General features: G+C 34.6%; 1 protein-coding gene across 1 annotated transcript; it reads left to right on the top strand.

Moving 5' to 3' along the window:
- Window positions 1-12,592: 12,592 nt before the first annotated feature.
- On the top strand, window positions 12,593-20,583 carry spag4 (sperm-associated antigen 4). Its single transcript, XM_013313525.1, has 6 exons — window positions 12,593-12,664; window positions 13,924-14,011; window positions 14,116-14,171; window positions 18,301-18,490; window positions 19,322-19,439; window positions 20,371-20,583. Exons 2-6 carry the CDS (start codon window positions 13,929-13,931, stop codon window positions 20,581-20,583), a joined length of 660 nt encoding a protein of 219 aa, XP_013168979.1. The 5' UTR covers window positions 12,593-12,664; window positions 13,924-13,928.
- The last annotated feature ends 1,610 nt before the right edge of the window (window positions 20,584-22,193 follow it).

Here is a 22,193-nt window from a genome sequence, read left to right on the forward strand (position 1 = left end):
TCCGGACCGTCGCAGGGCAGCTGCAGCGCCGGTGGCGGCGGTGGCGGCGGCGTGCAAGCTAGGCGCCGAGCCGCCGCCGCGCCCACGTACTCCACGTACCGCGTTGGCGGCGGCGAGGCGACGATGTCCTCGCGGCAGGCCGGGCCGCAGCACTTGCGCGGCGCCGGCGGCCGGCACGCCAACCCGCAGTAGACCGGGGGCGGCGGCCGCAGCGGCGCCGGCGGCCGAGGCACGTAGCGCTCGACGGGCACGTGAGCTGCAGGTGGCACGTAGCGTGGCAGGCGCGCGCGGTCAGCCTCCGCGCTGCGGCGCACGCGGCGCGGCGACGCCGAGAAGCGGTCCGGCAGCGGCGCGGGCGGCGGCGGGCTGAGCCTCTCCGGCGGCGCCACGCTGAACGCGCCCGCCGTCGGGAATCTCTCGCAGGGGGAACGCGCGTATTCCTCGCCCATGGCGCGCGGTCAACCGGCCCCGCCGCCGCCCGCGCGCCCTCCCACCGGCGCGGAGCCTCACATGCCGCGCGACCACACTAGCACTCACACTGGACGCGCGCTGCGCTGGCTCTTGGCCGTCGCACGGTCTCGATGTCCGCATTCACTCGAGCGCCATCGCGCTCGCGATCGATAGCGGCGGCGCGGTGCGGGCTCAGTAGGCACCCGCCGCGGAGCACCGGGCTCGACGCATCGCTCCCTTGACTCGACTCGCGACGCGGTTTTCCGATTATACTCTTATGCTTGGGCGAGGCGAGAGTGCGTCCTCTGGCAAGATGGCCGCTGTCGTCATGGCCGCGCGCGGCGCGCTTGCGCGATTGTCACTCTGCAATGTTTATTTTCACTAGGTCTTTGGGGCTGAATATGCAACACTGGTGGTGCGTGGTGGTGAGGTCTCCCGGTGGCTGGGCGACGGGCAGGGTGTATTCGAGGAGCGCGTCGCGGCCGCGGCGGCGTGGTACGTGCGGAGTGACGCGGGTGCGGGCGGCGCGCAGGCGGGGCGCGGGGCGCGAGGCGAGGGCGCCGACGTCACGCTGCTGCGCGTATCGACGCGCGCTGCGCGATCCTCTTGCGGCTACCTTCGCTTCCTTCATACACAAACACTCTATTAAACGAACATGTTTATTTTTGAAACTTGCTCGGCCTTAAGTTTTATTCAATGTCTCCAAAGGTATCTCAAATTTAGTATTCCTTGTATTTTGACGTGTAATTTATAAATTTATTACTTTTATTTTTTTTAAATTAACATATTTTATTATTTTACGACTCTGTAGTTAGGCAGTAGATACACAAATATAAAAACAATAAATATGTTGATATTCACTATATCGCCTTGGCTGTATATTTTCGATAAAAACAAAGTCTATTTAAATCACAGATGTTTCAACACTACTTGAATACAGATCTTTATTCAAATATTTATTTATTCCGTTATTCGTCTCGTAGTTAATACGCAATGTAAACACAGCATGTTACGCTGTCTCTTAACCCAGATCGGTGTTCGTAGGTGTCGTAGATATCTGGCGTAGGCTCGCTCGTAGCGCTCTCACATCACACAAACCGGCTATGTATTATTCAACATAATTCATTAAAATGATACACACTGTTTAACGACATTTCTATCACACAATATACACACTGTTTCAATTAATATTTGCTCAGATTCTTTGTTTGCTTGATGTTAATAAACTAAATACAATGTAAATGTTATTTCCTTGTTCATTACCCATGTTGATTTTATAAATTGATAAGAAGTAACTAAAAAACTAAATCAAAGAAGAGTTTGGCCTTCGGCAATGTCTCCACATTATTATATCGAGTCTAACAAATATAAAGATTTAAGATATTAAACTAGATTTAAGATATTAATCACGAAAGGTCTATCTTACTAATATTATAAATGAGAATGTTTGGATAGATGCTAGATGGATAGATAGATGGATGGATGTATGGATGTTTGTTTGACGGTATCTCCGGAATGGCTGAACGGATCGCCCTAAAATTTGCGCGGACAGATAATAAAAATAAACGCGGACAGATAATACAAATAAATTCTGCGCGGACAGAGTCACGGGCGACAGCTAGTTATGACTTCGAGAATTATAGAACTCTAATTTCAATTATGTCATTTTCATTTATACAAATGTAAACATTAGTTGTCAAATTGAAAATCGAATCCGGAACACTATTTGCCTAATAACAAACGGTATAACACTCAGTCGAATCTCGCTACGGCGCGTCAGCAAACACAATAGCCCGATAAACAAAAGCGACATGTGTCACAGCCAATATCATAAAAGCGAACGTTGAAAAGCATTTTATATAGAACAAAGTGCGCACTATATAATGTTCATTATGAGTAAATAATAAAGGGTTGAGGTGCCTTGCTTATTAGGTCGCAAAACTTTTATAGTTTCTACAATTTTTAAAACAATATTGAAGAAACCGATAAGTAACCAAAATAACGGTCAAACATGTTACTTCGAACCCAAGACCTGCAGATTGTCAAATGCTTGACTCCTGAGCCACCGACCCTCCGCAACCAGATACGTCTATCAAATAAAAAAAACATATTTTTCATATAAACCGTACAAAACAAAAGAACGAAGCATTCTTATGGTTGGGAAGTACTATTACAGTATCAATACAGTTAGAAAACCATCACTCCGTGTCCGAAACCAATATTTGTCACTAATTTGTTTGCGCTTTCAATTGTTACAACGAAATTCCCGGACCACTAAATAGCCGTTACCATAAAGTGGTTCCCGTTCGACCGGTAAACGCAGGCCGTCATTCGTGCGTCAATAATCGTGATTAGTCCACGCTTTCGCTCTGCACAAGCGACTGACGACTAAATAACAAGGGCCTTTGAAGGCTCCAAAGCCAATTGGTTTAGTTACCAGTGATTCGTTAGTTTTTCTTTTGTCGCTTTAGTTAATACAATAAAAGTCATACTGTACTACACCGTTGCACAGTACAGTAACGTTAGTGGGATAAGGCCAAGATGATGATGTCCTTCTCAAGACAACAATATGCGTCTAATCGTAGGTTTCTGAGACCAAAATCCCGTTTAAAACATATCGTTACTTCTGTTTTGACAAAGATATTGACAATATGATAATACTAAACTTAACGTAACAACTTTAAACTAAGCTTAAGATTGTATTGATTATGGTTAGACATTTAGATATTTTGCGTATTTCCTGATTTACAAAATCAACATTAATACCAATGTTAACTAGACGAGAAAAGGAATTAACACCTCTGTCCCTTCATGTTCACTGATTTGATCTTTCCTTTAATCTTGTCCTTTCATAATCACCATAAAGGTCATTTCATCAATTTCTCATAACTCAACAAGAATATGTATATCTATGAAGAAATTTATGGAACTTTCAAGTAATTTACGACCCTATTAACAATTTTTTAAGCTGATAATCTTAAAAAGCCTATGTCTAGCGACATTGATTGATGAATGTGGAAATAAATCTCTTATTAAAACTATCAATAATGTTTACGGTTTGAATCTTACAAAAACACGAGCCGTTGCCCGGGACTCTGTCCGCTAGGACTAAACAAAACTTAATTAGTAACCTACATGTTCTTCCAGGATATGTTCTACATCTATGCAAAATTTCAGCGAGATCCGTGCAGCCGTTGTGATGATAAGTTCTAACAAACATCCATCCTTCGATGCAAATATTCGCAGTTATAATATTAGAAAGATTAAAACGGCGATTGATGCTTTTGCCTTACATTATTAATCATTTCAATAAAAAGAACTCTTACTTACATAATTCGCAGGGAATTTCTTCCACGCACTTTTATAGCTACCCACAAGAAACTGGCCGTACAGCCATATAATATAAAATACACACCTACCTTAAGTTTCTTCTAATTTTTATGTAATAAGTCAATTATAAGTTGCCAGTAATGTAATCTCAATAGAATAAAAATATTTTATATACACTTTCAAAAAATTACAAAACAAAATTATAAAAAAGATTTTATAATATCTAACTATTAATAGCATAATATTGAATTAGTTATATTTCGTTAAAATTGCAAACTAATTAACATTGTAACCCGCACCTGGCAATGCCCTAGGGAGTGTAAGGTTTGATTACTGCGGCTAACTCGTCGCTCAACTGCATATAATTTTAATTATAAACTAAATTATGAATTAAATAACTAAATCAACTGTAGTAATAAATTAATCTTATAGTAACTATTTGTTTAATTAATTTCGTTACAATTATCCATAGTTTATTGTTGTTCGTTTTGAGCGTATGTGTTCGATACTGACAGCCATCCATTAAGTGCGACATTAAATTCAATCGAAATTAATTCAATACTCCATAGGTGACAACTGTCAAACGAATCACTAAAAAGGTTCTATATGTCAAATTTATATAATAACAACTCTTTTGCGTTGCTCTCTTTAAGAGTACTTACTTTGTTTTTAAGAGAAAATATTTTGTTTTATATTTTTATGTTTACTTTAAAAAGCAATTGTTTTTTACTTTAATATAGTCTAAAAGCTAAACTTTTTAATGCAACTTTAATGTAATCTCTCCATTCATGTACGCATAAGCTTTGTCTTCGGATGTGATAAATTAAAAAAAAAATCCCAGATAGTAAAATTGAGACAAAGAACATTATAATCGTGTACTTGTTGTACTTCTAAAATGTAATTACTATACTTTATCGTCAATATCTGGGGCTCAACAGCCGCACTGAGCCTGCTCTAGTAATTGTCTTTTTCTAACTATTCAATTGAGATAAAAAAAAAGTGTCTTGACAGACAGACGGACGAACAACAAAGTGATCCTATAAGGGTTCCGTTTTTTCCTATGAGGTATGAGGAGGAACCCTGAAAAGTATTGTACTCGCCAAATTTTGATACCAACTACACGTTGAACTCTTTAGTAAATTATGACTAAAAATTTATTCACTAACATGAAAGGTTAAAGCAAAAGAGACAACACGCTTCCACGTCGACAATTTGATAAGAGGTAATGAACTTGCATCACGAGGATAATTCCGTTATCTCTTTCGACGCTAACGGGATTATCATCTTTATTACGTTCAATTTGGCGAATTGAGTCGTCGATTTTTAAATTATTGGCAAGCCAATAGAATAAATCCTTTTTCATTTTTATTCCTTTATCGTAATGAGGTTCTCATATAAAGTACGTCTGGATAAAAGAAGTGCAAAGTATAGAAACCAGTTGTAAAATTTAAAATCTGCATAATATTATGTAAATAATATTACTAATATTATAAATGCGAATGTTTAAATGCCATCCATGTTTGTTACTACATATCTTCAGAACGGCTGAACGGATTACATTTAAATTTGGCCTAGACTTTGAAATAACATATAGGCTACTAATTAAGTTTTTTTTAATTTCGCGCAAGCAGAGTTGCGGGCGACAGATAGTTAAGTAATAAAATAAAATAGTCTATAATTCATTCTACTGCTTGCAACTTTATTCGCATTAAAACAGTTGAACTAAAATATAGTAAGAGTTAATTGTAAAGTGCCAACACGGCGTTACGTCGAGTTTGGAAATGTGACGCCATGTTGTTCAAAAATAATTTTCACATATTATTAATTGCACTGGACTTAATCTTAAGATTAATTTGTTACATACACAAGTACCTAATGAATAGTGTGTAAATGAATATTTATTACAGTATGACAAATATATTAAAAACAGCAATGCAATAAAAATTCCTAACCTTATTATCGTTTTCACATAACTCGTAGCGTTTTCGTAACACCCCAACGTCGGAGTGTAATAAAAGCAACCCATCCACTTCAGCAGTTAATCCAGCGTAAAGGCTCAATAAAATCCTTGTTACTTTTATTCAGTGACATTATATCATCTCGGAGTATCTTCAAGTCCATTACCCAATTAGGCGTAACAGGGCCGCGCAGCTGGTAACGAATGCAGGCACCTGTCCTCTTATCTCATTAGGCCCCCGTTAACGCCGACACACGGTTCGCGTGGATGGTCTACTGTAACGTACAATTTTGCCATGTCAAAGATTAATTGGTTGGAAACTTGGAAAAAAAATATTAATGTAAGTAACGAATATTTTATAATACTTACATTAATATTAAATGAATATTTGTTAACGATTATTCGATACACTTTAAAGTATCTGAATATAATTAAATTCTTGCCAATATTATAAATGCGAATGTTTAGACGGATTGATAGATGGATGGACGGTAGTTTATTTTGAAGGTATCTCCATAACCGCTAAACAGATCTAGATAAAAATTGGCATACATATAGAACATAGTCTGGAAGAACACGTAAGCCACCAATTACATTTTTTATCGGACGGAGTAACGGGCGAAAGCTAGTTATATATATGTATATTTATTTGTACAAATAATCTCTATGAGTTTGATAATTATCACTGCGTCTTTTATTGGATACTGTTTCATTATAGCAAGATCAAATGCCTTTTCTCATTTATATGGATATGTTTGTATGGAGTTATACTAAGTATGCAATAATATACATACTAACAGACCAAGTCACAGCGGCACCCAACCTCGCATCATTCAAAAATAGATTGAAATCAGTGCTTATACATACGAATAATTTTTTCAATGATTTTTTTGTAAAATGCTCTTTAACCTGTAATTTAAACATTACCAATAAATATTTTATTGTATATTAAATGCACAATGGTGTAGTTTTGAAACTTAACACAAATATTCTCGTAAATATATTTCATATTTATGAGGTTTTCACTAAACAATGACGGTTTGAAATGTGAACAGACTTTACAAGCAAATATTGTACCATACATTTAGCAAGATAAGCTATAGTTTCCTTAGACCCCATAGATACTTTAAAGGATCCGACCCCAAATACTGCTGGCTCAGGAAACGTTTTAGTAGTAAAGTAAATATGTAGGGTACATCTTTCAGTAAGTAGGTTAAATAGAAAAAATCGGAAAATTGATTAACGATCGACCTAACATAAATATATTAAGATCTGCCATATTTAGATATTATTTGTTTTAACTCGGTATTTTTATTTGAAAGAAGTTCGCAGTGAATGAATAAATTATTTATTAAAGGTATAAAAATAAGTAGAGAACTCAAAGCTAGATAAAAGGATAATTTTTAAAACAGAAAAGAGGTTGTTATCGGGTTATTTAATCTAACAAAAATAATGTTGCTTTGATAACAATATATAATACAAATGGCTGGATATATAGATTAAGATACGATTTAATACCATCGTAATTAATATTAAGCGACATTAAGATGGACGTCGTGATAGTAATAAGCAAATCAATAACTTGGAGTTTATGAGCATACAAGAATTTCCTTTGGCTCTTTTCAATATCCTGTGTTATAAAATTTAGTACTTTTTAGTTCTGTACTAGCTGTCGCCTGGGACTCCGTCCGCGAGGTATTAAAAAAAAATAATTATTAACCTATGTTCTCTTCCAGACTATATTCTGCATCTATACCAAAATTCAGCAAGATCCATGAAGGCGGTCTAGAGATACCTTCAAACATCCATCCGTCCATCCATCCATCTAAACATTCGCATTTATGGTATAATATTAGTAAGGAGTAAGATTATAAGCTGTATTTTGTTTTCGTCATAAGAATACGATTCATTATAGGTGTTTTAATTTTTTATGATAAAAAATATTTGAGTATTGATAATGAAACAAAGCTTTATAAAAACCTTTATTTAATTTTAAAATAAATACTATTTACAATAACATATACTTTAAAACTATAGTTACAAACTGGTATTTAAAAATATTAATTATCTATAAGACATATTATGGTTATATGAGACATGAGACGGATAGGAATAAGTCGGCTGCGAGTTAGGTAACGAACAGTCTTCCCACAACCACCAAACAGTAACCAAGACTTCTAAATTGATCAATATTAGAGAAACAATAGGTATTGTTAGTTTACTTATCAATGACTTTATTCCACCTTTTGCGACCAAAAGCGGTCGCAGAATACCATTCACCAAGAGATTTTCAAACCCTTTCATTTCACCATTTGGAAACGAAGAAACGCCGAGTAATGCTAGAATTATGTCCATTAAACCTGTCGCTTTGGACGCAATTTTTGCGGTCGTCGGATGTAAAAGAGCAGTGAAATCAAGACCACCAAATGGTACCTTAGCAGTTGGTTCTTTTGTAGGTGATATGTCTTTACTTTGTGACGGAGCATACGCTGACGGTGATGAACTTGCAGTCTCTTCATAATCTGTTCGATGATATATTCCATACGGTGAATCAGCTGCTTGATCCGAGTCTCGGGCCGTTTTCATTCTATCATCTTCAACACTTCTATCCTTGGTTGTATTATTTGCTTGGTTTGTATGGTTTAAATTAATAACAGTTCTGTTTTCTAAATAAGAGCCAATCGAAGATGTTTGCAGATCACTTGGCAATATATTCTGTTCTCGGAAACTTTTTCTCATCGGGACATATAGCGTACCATCAAATGGTACATGAGGAACTGGACGCGGACGCACTTCATAATATGGTTGGAACATAACAGTGTTTCCTATCACATGTAAATTATTAAGGAAACTTAATAAAATCACAGACACCGAGAAATGTGCTAACGAATCCATGTTCGATGATGTATTTAAATGTATAATTCAATGCAAACATATTTATACTACGTACAATATAACATTTTTGCTACGTGCGTAATATAGGCGTACAAAAAATCTATACTAAGCGTTACGGTGACACGGTTTCATTATATCTAAATGTTGAAACATCAGCTAATATCCACTCCAGTACTGCATTCCATTGACATACATTCCGCGACCTTGTCGCCTGCTAATGCGCTGAGTATACTTTTAGCGAACGAACTATCTTCTTCTATGTCATCTATTAGGGAAAATGCGAAAGCGGTACCCACATTACTACTCCATCCCGCCGACGATGACTTCTGTATCGCGCAGGCGAACCTTTGAGAGCAATCAGTTATTATTCTCGATTTCATTCCCTTTCTTCTTTTCTTTTTAAAATATTTAATCATTTTCGATATCAACGGCCACAGTAAAAGCGCTTTCAAACCCAATTTAGCAATAATCATAACTATTATCGGGAGTAATAACAATTTTCCAGCTAATAACTTCACTAACATTATAATTGCAGCCGACAATATTATTTTGGCGGCACTCGATAGAATGCTCGCAAACGATGCGAGCGTATCTGGTTTTGGACACGACGTGTAATAGCCTGAATCGGTATACGTTTTTCGAATATCGGGATAGTAGTTTGAAGAGCCCGAACTGAACAAATCCAGAAATGGAAACTGTTGGGAGTTGTAGGGTGGAGCTGTACTCAGGCCATGTTCCTGGCCACCAACACGCGATACAACAAAAATGACAACAATACTGACGAACATGACTAAAAAAACTGTTACGCCCCACTTAACATTTCTCTTTTAATACCTCTGCCGTAAAATTTAAAATTAAATACGCGGGAACGAGCAATTATCTCGGTACACTTCGTAAAATCGAACAATCTCAAGGTCAAAGGCGTTTAGATACGCCATAAAATTATATTCTAAAATGAATATGGTTAGAAATTAATTAAACAAACTTTAATTTCAAACTAAAAATGTAGTTGTTGTTTATTTTTATATAGAATGTAAATAAATGAATATAATAAATCAAATAATTATTTTTAATGATATCTTTTGATGAGCTTAAAAAAAAATTAGTGGCTGAATGTTGCAATTGTCTTTGCCTTGTGTTTATCATAGTAAAAGGCGGGAACAATAATGTGACTTTTAGTAAAATATAAAATCGAAATAAAGTTGATATATTGTTGACAAATATAAAAAAATTTATAAAAGAACGTAAAAAAAGTACAAAATACGAAGAAATATAAACATAACTTTTAATAAATAGTAATGGTATCAAAGAGCACTTGCAGGAAGGCTTGCCACAGCTTTAGTAGCAGTGATATATCGCAAAACAACATTATACCGCCATGGTGTTCCTCGGGTTAGTACATTATTTTTATACGCTTGCTCTCCTTTATTAATATAACATATTTCGTAGTCGAATTGTTGTTCTATTTTTTAACATAAGAACCTAACCTCACATTTTTAACTTGTATAAAAGGTCAAATACTAATTGAAATTGTATTTATCATGTTCAAACTGTATCTTACGCCAGCTGCTAGGCATACTCTTCTTATCTATTTCAAAATAACGTTGTTATTATTTGAAAGTTTAGCAAAAGAGAAATTGTTTCACAGTGATATTCCGCTTCCGCCCAGTCAGCGTTGTGCAGTGACCCACTGACTTGTTTGTGTTTCCATTAAATAAACAACTGACTAAGAATATTTTATGAGAGGAACAGTTCGGCTGCGAAACTTGTGTTCGTTCGCATTTAACTCTTGTGTCCATGGAGTTATTAATTCAACGAAGTCTGCGTGACGCGGACTTCGAAATATGTTAATAAATAATTCTTAATATATTTATACTACATTTGAAAAAAATATGAAGTACACAAATAACTACCTCGCTGACCTTTATCATATCAATATGTTATCTGTGGTGACACGCCTGTATACGAAAGTCCAGTTCAAAATGACAACCTAATATTTATTATTATTATTATTATCATAGTTTTACTAGCTTTTGATTACTACTTTTTTTAACTATCTTTACTATCAATTACAAGACTATTAGCTTTAAAAAAAACAAGAAGTAAAAACACAAAAATTGTTCAATCGTATATCTTCGAATCATACTTATGAAGAGCTTAAGAAGTATTTATTCCATTAAATTGAGATCGGCTGAAGAATGTAATTCCCGCGATTACCATACTCAATCGAGTTCAGTAATCCTTCGAGAAATTTCTCTTGACTGACAAACCGAAACGGGACGATCTAAATACGAAGAGCGGTATCGCCGGCAGAAATTATTGCTGGCTGTGCCTAATTCGAACGACCCAAAAAGCGATTGGACGCGACCGAACTGCTTACATAATGCAATTGGAGCGCGCCTCCCCACCTGCGATGCAATGAATAATGCCGGCCATCGTTTACAAAGGCAACAACTATACTTTTTTTTTAATTTTATGCTACAAGTAGACCAGTAACTTTTTTTTCAACTTTATGGAATGAAGAGAAAGGAAACATTTTCAGAGCATTTAACTAACACTAAGACATCTTACATTTTAAAAAGTACACCATAAGAAATAACTTGTTTTAAAAGGGGGGCAAATATAAACTAATTCCCTTTCATTGCTTAATAACATAAAAATTTTAATCAAACAAAAATATGGCGATCGAAAATAGTTTTAACAATATTCAAACAATACAAACCAATATATTCTATTAGAATTTATTGAAGAACAATAACACATTACAAAAAGGATAAAATATAGATTTTGCTTGTGAAAGAAAAATATGAATAATGAATGGTCTTTCCTTCCGACCCCTGTTTCCCTAACAATATTCCTATCCCGTTTTCTATCAAGGGATATCCGTTGAATTTTTTTGTAATACTTCCCTCGTTTTAATACCCTTTACTACAAGATTTGGTTTATGTGCTAAAAATCTGAAACCCGATAATACATCGCAAATTTTAAATATATTCATAATACAAATCCCTAGGTTATATCTTAGTGCCATCTTGTCCTGACCAAGTAGAACAAGCCCAGGCTATGGTAAAGGAGACTAGGTCTTGATCAATCACGCGTGTACAATACGGGTTGGTTGACTTCACACACATCTTTGAATACCAACGCACATATGTTAACTATATCTTATTAATATAAGCTAAAACTTATCTTAAAACAAGGAATTCTCAAGCTTTTTAACCATACCTTTAACCCATCAAGTTTTTGAAAAACACCTGAAATTCAATCCAATGTAATTTAGCCGATCTTACAAGTGTTTTTTTTAAAGGTTGAGCGTTCTTAGACACGAAGGGACGATGTATATTTGAACTAATTCGAAAGAATCTTTGCTTATAAAACAACTGAGATAGTTAGAGATATAAAACTGTCGGATAAGTTTTCTAGACTTTGATTAATTTAAACGTAGACGAAGGATAAAAAGAATTGTACCAACTTATAACGTTTTCTTTGAAAGCTCCAGGGTGTTCTAATTTGATATATTTAAATAACAATACTTGTAAAAAATAACTCTTGATAAACTGTAAACAGACTGTATTTTTTGCTGCTTAATTCCGCCTCGTACGATTTATTTTTGGTAAACTTAAATATGTCTTGTCTATTTTTCAACAGGACGACTTTCGCGTAGGAAAAATGGAGGTTTTATTCCAGAACTGGATATACGCTCTTATCAACTACACCGAAACAACTGTGAATATCTACATGACGATAAAGACTCACACAAAATTGTCAGCAGTCAAGGATATGCTAAAAACTATAACAAACAACACAAAAACGAACACAAAAGATACGGAATTAGCTTCCTTAAAATATTTATATTACTCATATTAGCTTTAGGATGTACAAGTTAGTAATAATACAAGTAAATTTTTGTTTGCTAATTTTTCTCCAAATTTAATTGTGCTTGTAATCTTATAGTGGCAATATGGAAATACGATTTGTTTGAAAGCAGGGAATTAGTACAGAAAGTTATTAAGAAAACGACCTTCATCTTTCGTAAGTACCATCATTGATTTTACTGACAATCTTTTACAAATTGTAATATTATAAAATTACTAGTTTCAATGTAGAAAGCATTTTTATAATTAATTTTAGTTTTATCTTATTAAAAGTCTAATTAAATTTTTATATCTGAACTTGTAAAGTCAATAGCGCTGAATGAAATACATATAGCTCTCGAGATGTGATTAGCACCATCGAGGGAATCCATGCAAATGTTTATTACTGCAAATCTCGATATAGGTCTTTCTATATGTTTTTTATAACTTTTTAATTAAGAATATCTAATAGTAGCTGTAAATAAGAAGAGATAAAAACAACTTATTTAGTAGCCTATATGTTATTTCAGACTATGTTTTTCATCTATACCAAATTTCAGCGAGACACATACAGCCGTTCTGGACATACCTTCAAACAAACAACCATCCATTTAAACATACGCATTTATAATATTAGTAAGATTAATTGAAGTGAATAAACCTTTAATCCCGCTGTATATTCCCGTTACAATACTAAACGTGAGTTTCTGAGACCAAAATCTCCGTTTAAAACAGTGGTTCCCAAACTTGTTTTGTCTACTGCCCACTTTGAGAATAAATATTTATAGCGCCCCCATATTATTATCATATTAGTTGATGTTCACAAGTTGTTGTTGAGAGTCGAGAGCGCATGCAATCGTTGTCTAAGAGGCCTCCTAGCTAAATAAAATTACAAATCACCCCCCAGGCCTCTACACAACGCCCCCATTTTCTTTCTGGGTCTCTTACCCCCTTGAGACCTGCAGCGCCCACAAGGGGGCGTTATCACCCACTTTGGGAAAGACTGGTTTAAAACATATAATATCTCTTGATTTTGGTCTCAGAACCCTACGGTTAAAGTTATCATCAAATGTAAATCTAGTTTTTGTGTAGTATTTACTTACATAAAATTACGCTTAAATTTTTATTTTGAATGTATGATATTTGAACTGTAAAAATGAACTTTGTTGAGAATACAAAGTTCAGTCCCGGGGGGTTAAATGGTTAAAATTGAAAACAGAGTTCATGAAGACATCGACCTTTAATGTTTAATATTTAGTTAAATTTTAAAGAGTATTTAAGTCGCTCTGTGACTTATCTGTGCTTAGACAAGCTAAGACGTTAGTATTAGGCTTACGCACTCTATGTAAATGTAGGAGCTTAAATTTTGATTTAGTACCGAGTTTAATATATTAGTGAATGTAGAGTTTATGAGGTAGACGTTTGTAATTTATGCAGCAAGCATGGATGAGGCATCTGTCGACGAATGTCGCCGCAGGATGGGCCACTTAGCAGGAGAATTGTCACGGACTCAACGAGCACTCAGGTAACAGAGTTTTCATTACAAGTCTCGACGCTGGAAGCATATGAATTTAATTATTTTCGAGTGGTAACATTTTTTTATGATAAAAATCCTTTCCCTAATTACAGAGCGACGTTGCGATTGAAAAGAACGTTAATGCACACCACGCAAAGTTATGTACCAGGTAATTTTCATATGTTTTTTTTAAATAAGGGTAAAGACATGGCAGTGTCGTATTTCGTTTTAATCTTAGAAAATCGTGTAGCTTAAGCGATTGTTGGAATTCTAAATTCCAATGAATAGAAGTATGTTTTAAGAATATATGATTCCTATTATATGTCTGTGCCAAAAGTAAATATAAAAACATATTATCTCTATCTTTATTCAAGTGTTTTCACAATGGAAATTCACAGTAAAATACTATACATATACTATCATATTATAATTGAGCCGATCTATTGAATATCAAACAACAAACAACAAGATGAAAGGCAAACAAGGAGAGTATCATATTAATGTTTGCATTTATACTTATTCTGTATTCTATTTTTTATATAATTCCAATGTACGCATGTATTTTATCGTTGTCAATAGAGGCGTTATTAATATAAAATGTTAAACAATATAATTCAATTGATACTGATGTCTTTGGGCATTAGAGTTTCCAAAACTAAAAAATACTTAAGTCAATTGGAAGAGAGTAAAAGGGCAAATATTACTATACTACTTGTCGCCCGCAACTCCGTTCGCGCGAAATTAAAAAAAACATTATTAGTAACCTATATATTGTTCTAGACTATGTTCTATACGTATGTCAAATTTCATCGAGATCCATTCCGCCGTTCTGTTGATACCTTCAAATAAACATCCATCCAAACATTCGCATTCATAATATTAGTAAGATGAATGTACTTGGGTCTCTTAATTACTACAGAATAATAAATCTTCGTAATAATCTATTATTATACTTATCCAATATTATTTGATTTATCTTATTTTTATGTTTTCTATTCCTAGAACCTATTATTATCGTTTAATTAAAACATAATTATCTCGAAGACCGGCTTCAACTTGGCTTTAATTAGAAGGTATCAAAGAATCTTATAAGCACTCTTCTACAAATGGTTTATATTTCTAAGAATTCAATTTTATTTACCTATCTAGAAAATAATATTTATTCGGGATAATTTATTATGCTTTTCAGAATCATACACAAACTTAAAAATATAAATATTTGTAATACCAGCTTTTCTTATGTTCCTGTTCATTAAAAGAACTAAAGATTAAAAAAGGCAAACTACTCTTCAAGGCGATTCAAATGAGCCCAAACTCGTTAAGCTTGTGTCGTTCTATTGCAAGTTCCTATGGCCTCCTTCCATCTACATCATCAGATCAACACCATGTCATCATAATAATGCATTATCAATCAGTAACCAGGAAATGGATTTTTAATTTGCAAAAAAACTAAATAAAAACTTATTATAATAATCTGCTTTAAATAGAAATATTTTATTACGATGTATCCAATAAAACCATTAGTGAATTTGTACGTACATAAAGTTATATTTGAAATCCAAACACATTTAGTGCTAGACATTTAGTCGGACTTCCTAGACGAGACTGTTTACAGTTCTACGGATGGGCTTGACGTTTATCAGTACTCAGCTGCCGCTCGGTAAATTCAGAGAGCATATACCCTAATTGCAATTTCCCGTGCCCCGGGCATGACACCGCGCTCTCATAACAACATTATTGTAGTTTAAACAAACCAATTAAAGATTATGAACATATTTTTTACATGTTTCTTGTCTCTTTAAATTTTTTACTAATATAACTTTATTTAAATTAACATATCTTATAAATACATCCTTATTTCTATGATTACATATAGTCTTAAATCTATAATATAAAATAAAATATTAAAAAAAAAACGATTAGTTCACTAAAATATGTTATTAAAAGGAGTCCCTTTAGGCAAGGTCCCGAAGATACTGGCAGCGTTCCCCCTTTGTACAGCTAAACTAATTCTTTGACCGAGGTAGCTGCCAGCTCTTCGGTCCCCTGTGATGTCGATTAATTTTTTGGAAATGTCCTTAAAAAGTCTTAAAGCGCTAGGACCCCACGGCCAAGGGTCTCGACGCCGAATGGGACAAAATGATATTCGGAGCCTAGACCCCTGTATTTGCATGCTTTTGCATTTTCAGCCGCTCTTTAAATTACATAAAAAAACATTGTTATTTTATTCGTAGCTTTTGGGCACAAACCTTTTTTAAATATCAAAATCTGTCTAATAGTTTGCCCTTAACTTAGGGTAGGCTCCGAGCCCCTCGGTGGAGACGTATAGTGAGCTGATGATGATGATGAAATATACATTGATTTAATTATATAGACATATTTATATCTTTTAAAATATAATAAAACAAAGAAAATATACCTCTTCATACTTAACCCGATTTCGCAACACCAATTCAACCGGCCGTTGAACATCCGTGCTCGTGCCGGAGATATACGAGTACTACTACATAGCTGCACTACGGATAACGGCAATCTGCATTGTTGTCAATTTGCACATTTCTCTATAGTACTGGCTGTAGATTAAATTGGAGAAGGTATTTATAAACACATATTTTTCTTTTTTAAATGTCTAAGATTTGGAGTTCTTAGTTCTTTGAAGAAACTACGTTAGGATTTAAATATTTTAAATATAGCTTACAAGATTAAGATGTACAGGGCTACCGATTTGTTTGGTTAGTTCACTTTCATACAAATAGTTCGTACTGGCATATACATCATCATCAGCTCACTATACGTCCCCACAGAGGGTCCCGGAGCCTACCCTAAGTTAAGGGTGATTAGATCATAGTCAACAACGCTGGCCCAATGCGGGTTGACTTCACACATATCTTTGAATTTCTTCTCAGATATGTGCAAGTAGCTATACATAATAGTGATTAACTATTAATTAATAATAGATTGATGCTTTAACTTTTGAAATATTTAACAGAATAAAATTTGTTTATGAAAATTTCAATTTAATAATCAACGCATCCGATTTTCCTACATACTCTCAGGTAAATCTGGTCTTTGTGTGTAGGTATTAATCGACTTATTGTCACAGCTATGTCTGTCTTCGATAGTTACAATTTAGACCTGTATCTTAAGCAATTATGTGCATTATATCGTTGAGTTTTGACTGTCATAACACTTGTATTACAACAATATTACTATCCTTCTCAATGTTTAGGACAAAATAGAGATAACAATAACGTTCTCGTAGAACATTATAAATAAATGTGAATAAAATTTAGCAAAGATGTAGATTATAGTCTGGAAGAACACATAGGCTACCAATAACGTTTTTTTTTTAAATCGCGCGGACGGAGTCGTCGGTGGCACCTAGTGTTACATAATTTCTTAACTGAATTTTTATATTATTGATATTTAAAATAAATTTGTGCAACGATAAATTAATATTTTAATCTTAGCGTTATTCTTTTACTTTAATGAAAACTCTAAAAGGAGCATAATTTTTTAGAAACTTATAAAATCCTTCTTATAAATCCGTCGGATTAAGCTTTGAAAGTCTGCGTAGCAACGCTTTACCGCTACTATTTGAAACTACGAGTACATAGTTCATAAATAGGTCACAAACTTGACCGGGTTAGCCCTGTGTACGTTTTAACTACGTGAATTTAAAGACACGAGCACGCAATCAAACTAAAGTGATGATTGACGTGATTTAGATATTACGATATTTTAAACATTTTAAGTAATTCATACGCGATTAGAATCAGTCATACAAATTGGTTACTGAATATAAATTATTACTATGTATCTAAAAACTGGTTAAAATCCTATCGAAGTAAAAATAAAACAAAACATCAATTTAAGTCGTGGGTTTCGATTGCCGAAAGATCTAAAATTAAACATGATTGTTAACTATGTTTTGTAGAGATGTTTTGGCTATGGAAACTCACTTTAAGTTGTAACAGCATCGTGTAATGGCGTGGGATAGCAATGCGGCGTCGACTTCGAATCAAATGAATGATTGTGCTGACTCAGCAGTCGCGGTATCACTCCGCTCTTCTTGATCGACAGCTAAACTTACAAAACCCGACGCTTCCTGCAATCTTGATAGATTACAAACGCCAGTAGCTACTCCAAACTCTTCTGTAAAAAAAATTTGCCTTAGCATTTTTCTAACTTACGTGAACGATCTGTAATGTGCTCCTATTATTACAATGTTTCATTTGTTTGAAGCATGAACGTTCTAGAAAAAAAGTGTTTGCCATTTCATCTGTTACTATTTACAGAATTGAGCGACAAAAGCGTAATGCAAAGGGGCTATGTAGCCGGGGCGAGGGCTTCAAAAGGCAGCGACACTAGGGAGTGGGGGGGTCGGGTCGCGCTGTGGGGGGTGCTGCCGTTGTGGCGCGCCGCCCCCCCACCAGACACCGTGCTCGCGCAGCGCCCGCCCGTGCCAGCTGACTGCTGGCCTTTCAGGTGAATCACATTCCACTTTTCACATTACAAGCACTTCTGTTATTACAACGTTAATAGTTCCCTTTATTTTATTCCATTCTCTAATGGTCGCTCTCTTTACGCTGCAGTCAGTTGCTTCGTGTATCTTATACTAAATCTATACTAAGCGACGCTCTTAGCTCACCTCACGGCTCTGAGAGCGACTTAGTGAATAATACTTTAAATAGAGACATGTATTTTTAATATTAGGAGGCAAAAGTTGATGACTCCTATGTACAACTATAGTTAGCTACATTTTTGCGGTTTACGTATTATGTTTTTCAAACTAACTTGATAAATACTAATTTAATTATTTTAAATGTAACGTTAGAATGAAGAGGAACTATAAAATTTAGTTGTCTTTTGTATGTTTGTTTGATGTTCCATTATTAATTAATGTTTAAAGTCTTGCAAGATTTATATTTCAATCATATGATTGTTTACGTAGGATCTAATAAACATCGTAGTGTAAGATTATTCTAGCATTTGTAGATATTTTGGTAGTCTTAGTCATGGGCATAGGCTTTCTATGCATGCAATATTTTCAAACGTATATCATACACAAGACCTATGTCCAGCAGCGGGCAGATAACGCTGTTGAAGATGATGATGATCATACATACACGTTATTAGCCCATGATTATAGTTTCCTTATCGAAATTTGATTACAAACTGCAAGGGAAATGTTAGCTGGGTTACTGTAACAGATTATAAAACTTAAAGCGAACCAGTACTAGGCAACTTAAATAGAGTTAACTCGACTCTGAATCAGTTAGGTGTTGGAGCACATTATTGATGTAAGGTCGTCAACAGCGGATCACAAGGCGAAGTTGTTATCGAGTTATCACGTAAAGCGAGACTGAGCCAGCTGAGCGTTGAACACGTGCGTCCCGATACTGCCCGGAGCGCGCCCAAGAACTTCGTCGTATACGTAAGTAATGCATTTAAAACACAATCTTATCTTATTTGAATAATTGTTTCCATGTTTTAATTAACTATAGATAACTCTAGCTTTTATAATAACCCAGCTCTTGGCTATGATCCCATATGTTTTTTGTTATTTTTCGTAATAGATTTATTTATTGCAACTTTAGTATTTATGTATACGTAGAAACGAATTCTAGTATCAGTTTTTGAAAATTTCATAAATTTCTTAATAATATTAAATAAATAAACACGAAAGAAAATAACGTAAGACATTCCTTTGTTGTAAAAATCATTATATTTATCTTATATCGTCGTATTATAAGTTTTTGAAGTCGAATTCTTGTATATTACTTACCTCCATTAAAATTTCAAACTGTTTAATATTATATTTGATTTAATATATAATGATTTAATCTATTAACTTTCGGTTTGAAATCGTCTTTACGGGTTGTGTTTTGAATTAAAAATAATTTGAGAAAGTTCAACGACATTGTCAAGATTAAATCTTGAACTTTTCAACTGAGATGAAAGTATTGGGACATAATAAAATGCTTATCTCTTTGATTAGTTAAGAGACAGTGGTACTTGGATTTTAAATTAATTAAACGGTTCTTTTCTTTCACTTTTATGCCATCTGGATTATTTTGTTTTTATAAAACTAATTTCCCGAGTTAGAATTTAAATCTTTAAAAGTTAATTTCACTAAGAAAATAAGAATTATGAATACTATCTCAAGTAATATTTTTACATTTTCTAATTATAGCAGCTTACTATATAGTTTATTTGGGATTGATAAAAGTTTGGAATTTCTACTTTTCCGGACAATAAGTAGATACCTTTTTACGGATTTAAGTGTAAAAGAAACTAACATACAAAATAATACCGTGAATTTATATTTGCTGTATTACATTAATCATATTAAAATATGCATACAGAGTATTCTTGACAATACCACAAGGGTGGAGAGCGCGCGCGGTGCCTACACATACAACAGGCCCGCCAAACAATACTTCCCGCTAACCGCCAGGATTCCAGTCAGACGCGTTGCGTTCACAGTACTCTCTAACCAGGGCAATGAAAGATACACGTGTTTATATCGAATACATTTGTATGGTACTCTTGAAACTAATCAAAATATTTCATCTTAAACACTTCAAGTTTATTAATAAATTAACGTTATCGATAACTGTTTTTTTTCTATTAATATCTAAATTTCAATAAAACATACTTCCTACGTTGGCTATGGTGAATTAGTCAATGCTCTACTTTAAGTGTAGATTTTTAATACTAAATCTACATTAAAAGAAACCACTTATCGTCTCTGATTGGGACAGTTATCTGAAATAACTTTTATAGATTGGCTAAAATAATTCCAACAGTAATAATAGAGTCTAATAAATAAGGGACTAATTAAAGTTACACAAGGGACAGACTGCAAACTATGAGAAATAACTAAGCTCGATTACTATCATCTAAGCCTGTTACCCTAATAGCTTTCTAATGTTGAAAGAACTATTAAAATCGCGTCATTTAGCTCAAAGTTTAACCATTACAAACAGATCTTCCCATTATACCTATAATTGAGTATTCTGGTTTCAATAGTAGTGGCCTAATTCTTGTCTACCAATATGATACGTAACTGCAACATTACCTATGTACGGAATGCCTTACAAACAGTAGACAGATTGCTGCATAATTGGGTTTCGACTGCAAGTATTAATATTGTAGTCTTTGTTTTATCAAAGAGAATCTATAGGGATGACAATGTATTTGCTGTACATAGTGCATTAGACGTCCGTGGTAACATAGTTGACGATTTTCAAACATCATCGGACCTTTGTGAGATACCGATATTAATTGCTTCAATGCCAGAATGTCTGTTGGCGAGTTAGGCAACGTTTCGTAACCCAAATTCAATAATTTGATATCTTGGTGCATTATTTAGTACGTAGATTATTTCCTATATACTATAAGTGGCTCACATATCAAGTAGTCATTATGGGAAGTATATAAATAAAAAATAATCTTATGAATCGATTTACTCAAGGACTAAACTCTCAGTCCATCATAGATAAGGAATTTGTTTCGAGTATATGGAAAAAATTGGTCCCTATTCATTAAAAATAGCAATTCTGAAATCTGAATTCTTCAAAAATTATTAATTATGGCAAAATTAACATAACATAAAAGCGCAACAAAGGTCGTGCACTACGAATAACTCTCGTCTCTGCTACAAAGGATAAATCCGTTATGAATAATCATACCATTACAAGTTGCCGTTTTGGACGTGCTGTGAAATACATTTCTATACTTATGCAAAAAAAATTTTTATAAAAAAAAAACTAAAGCGTCGCTGTTTTCCATACCAACAATTATTTTTTGTCTAGTTGTACTTATGTACAAAAGCCAAATAGTATAAGTCGAACCTAGATAAGTTAATGATATAGCTTAGTCAATCAAATCTTATGCAGTTTTCGACCATCTCCAATTTTAATTTACTACACTACTAAAGGGTCGAAACCCATAACCTTATGTTACTTATAAATGCGAGCTTCGATGTATGGATGTTTTTAGTAGGTATCAACAGAACAATTCAATAGATCTCGATGAATTTAGGCACAGATGTAGAATATAGTCTGGAAGAACACAGGCAACTTTAGTTTATTAGAACCATAGATATAGAATCGCGGACGATAGCGAGTTGCTAATATACTTAATTTATTCATAACAATCATAACATTTGATTTTTATAAATAAA

This window comes from Papilio xuthus, unplaced genomic scaffold, assembly GCF_000836235.2.
Source record: "Papilio xuthus unplaced genomic scaffold, Pxut_1.1 DF827542.1, whole genome shotgun sequence".
Classification (NCBI taxonomy): domain Eukaryota; kingdom Metazoa; phylum Arthropoda; class Insecta; order Lepidoptera; family Papilionidae; genus Papilio; species Papilio xuthus.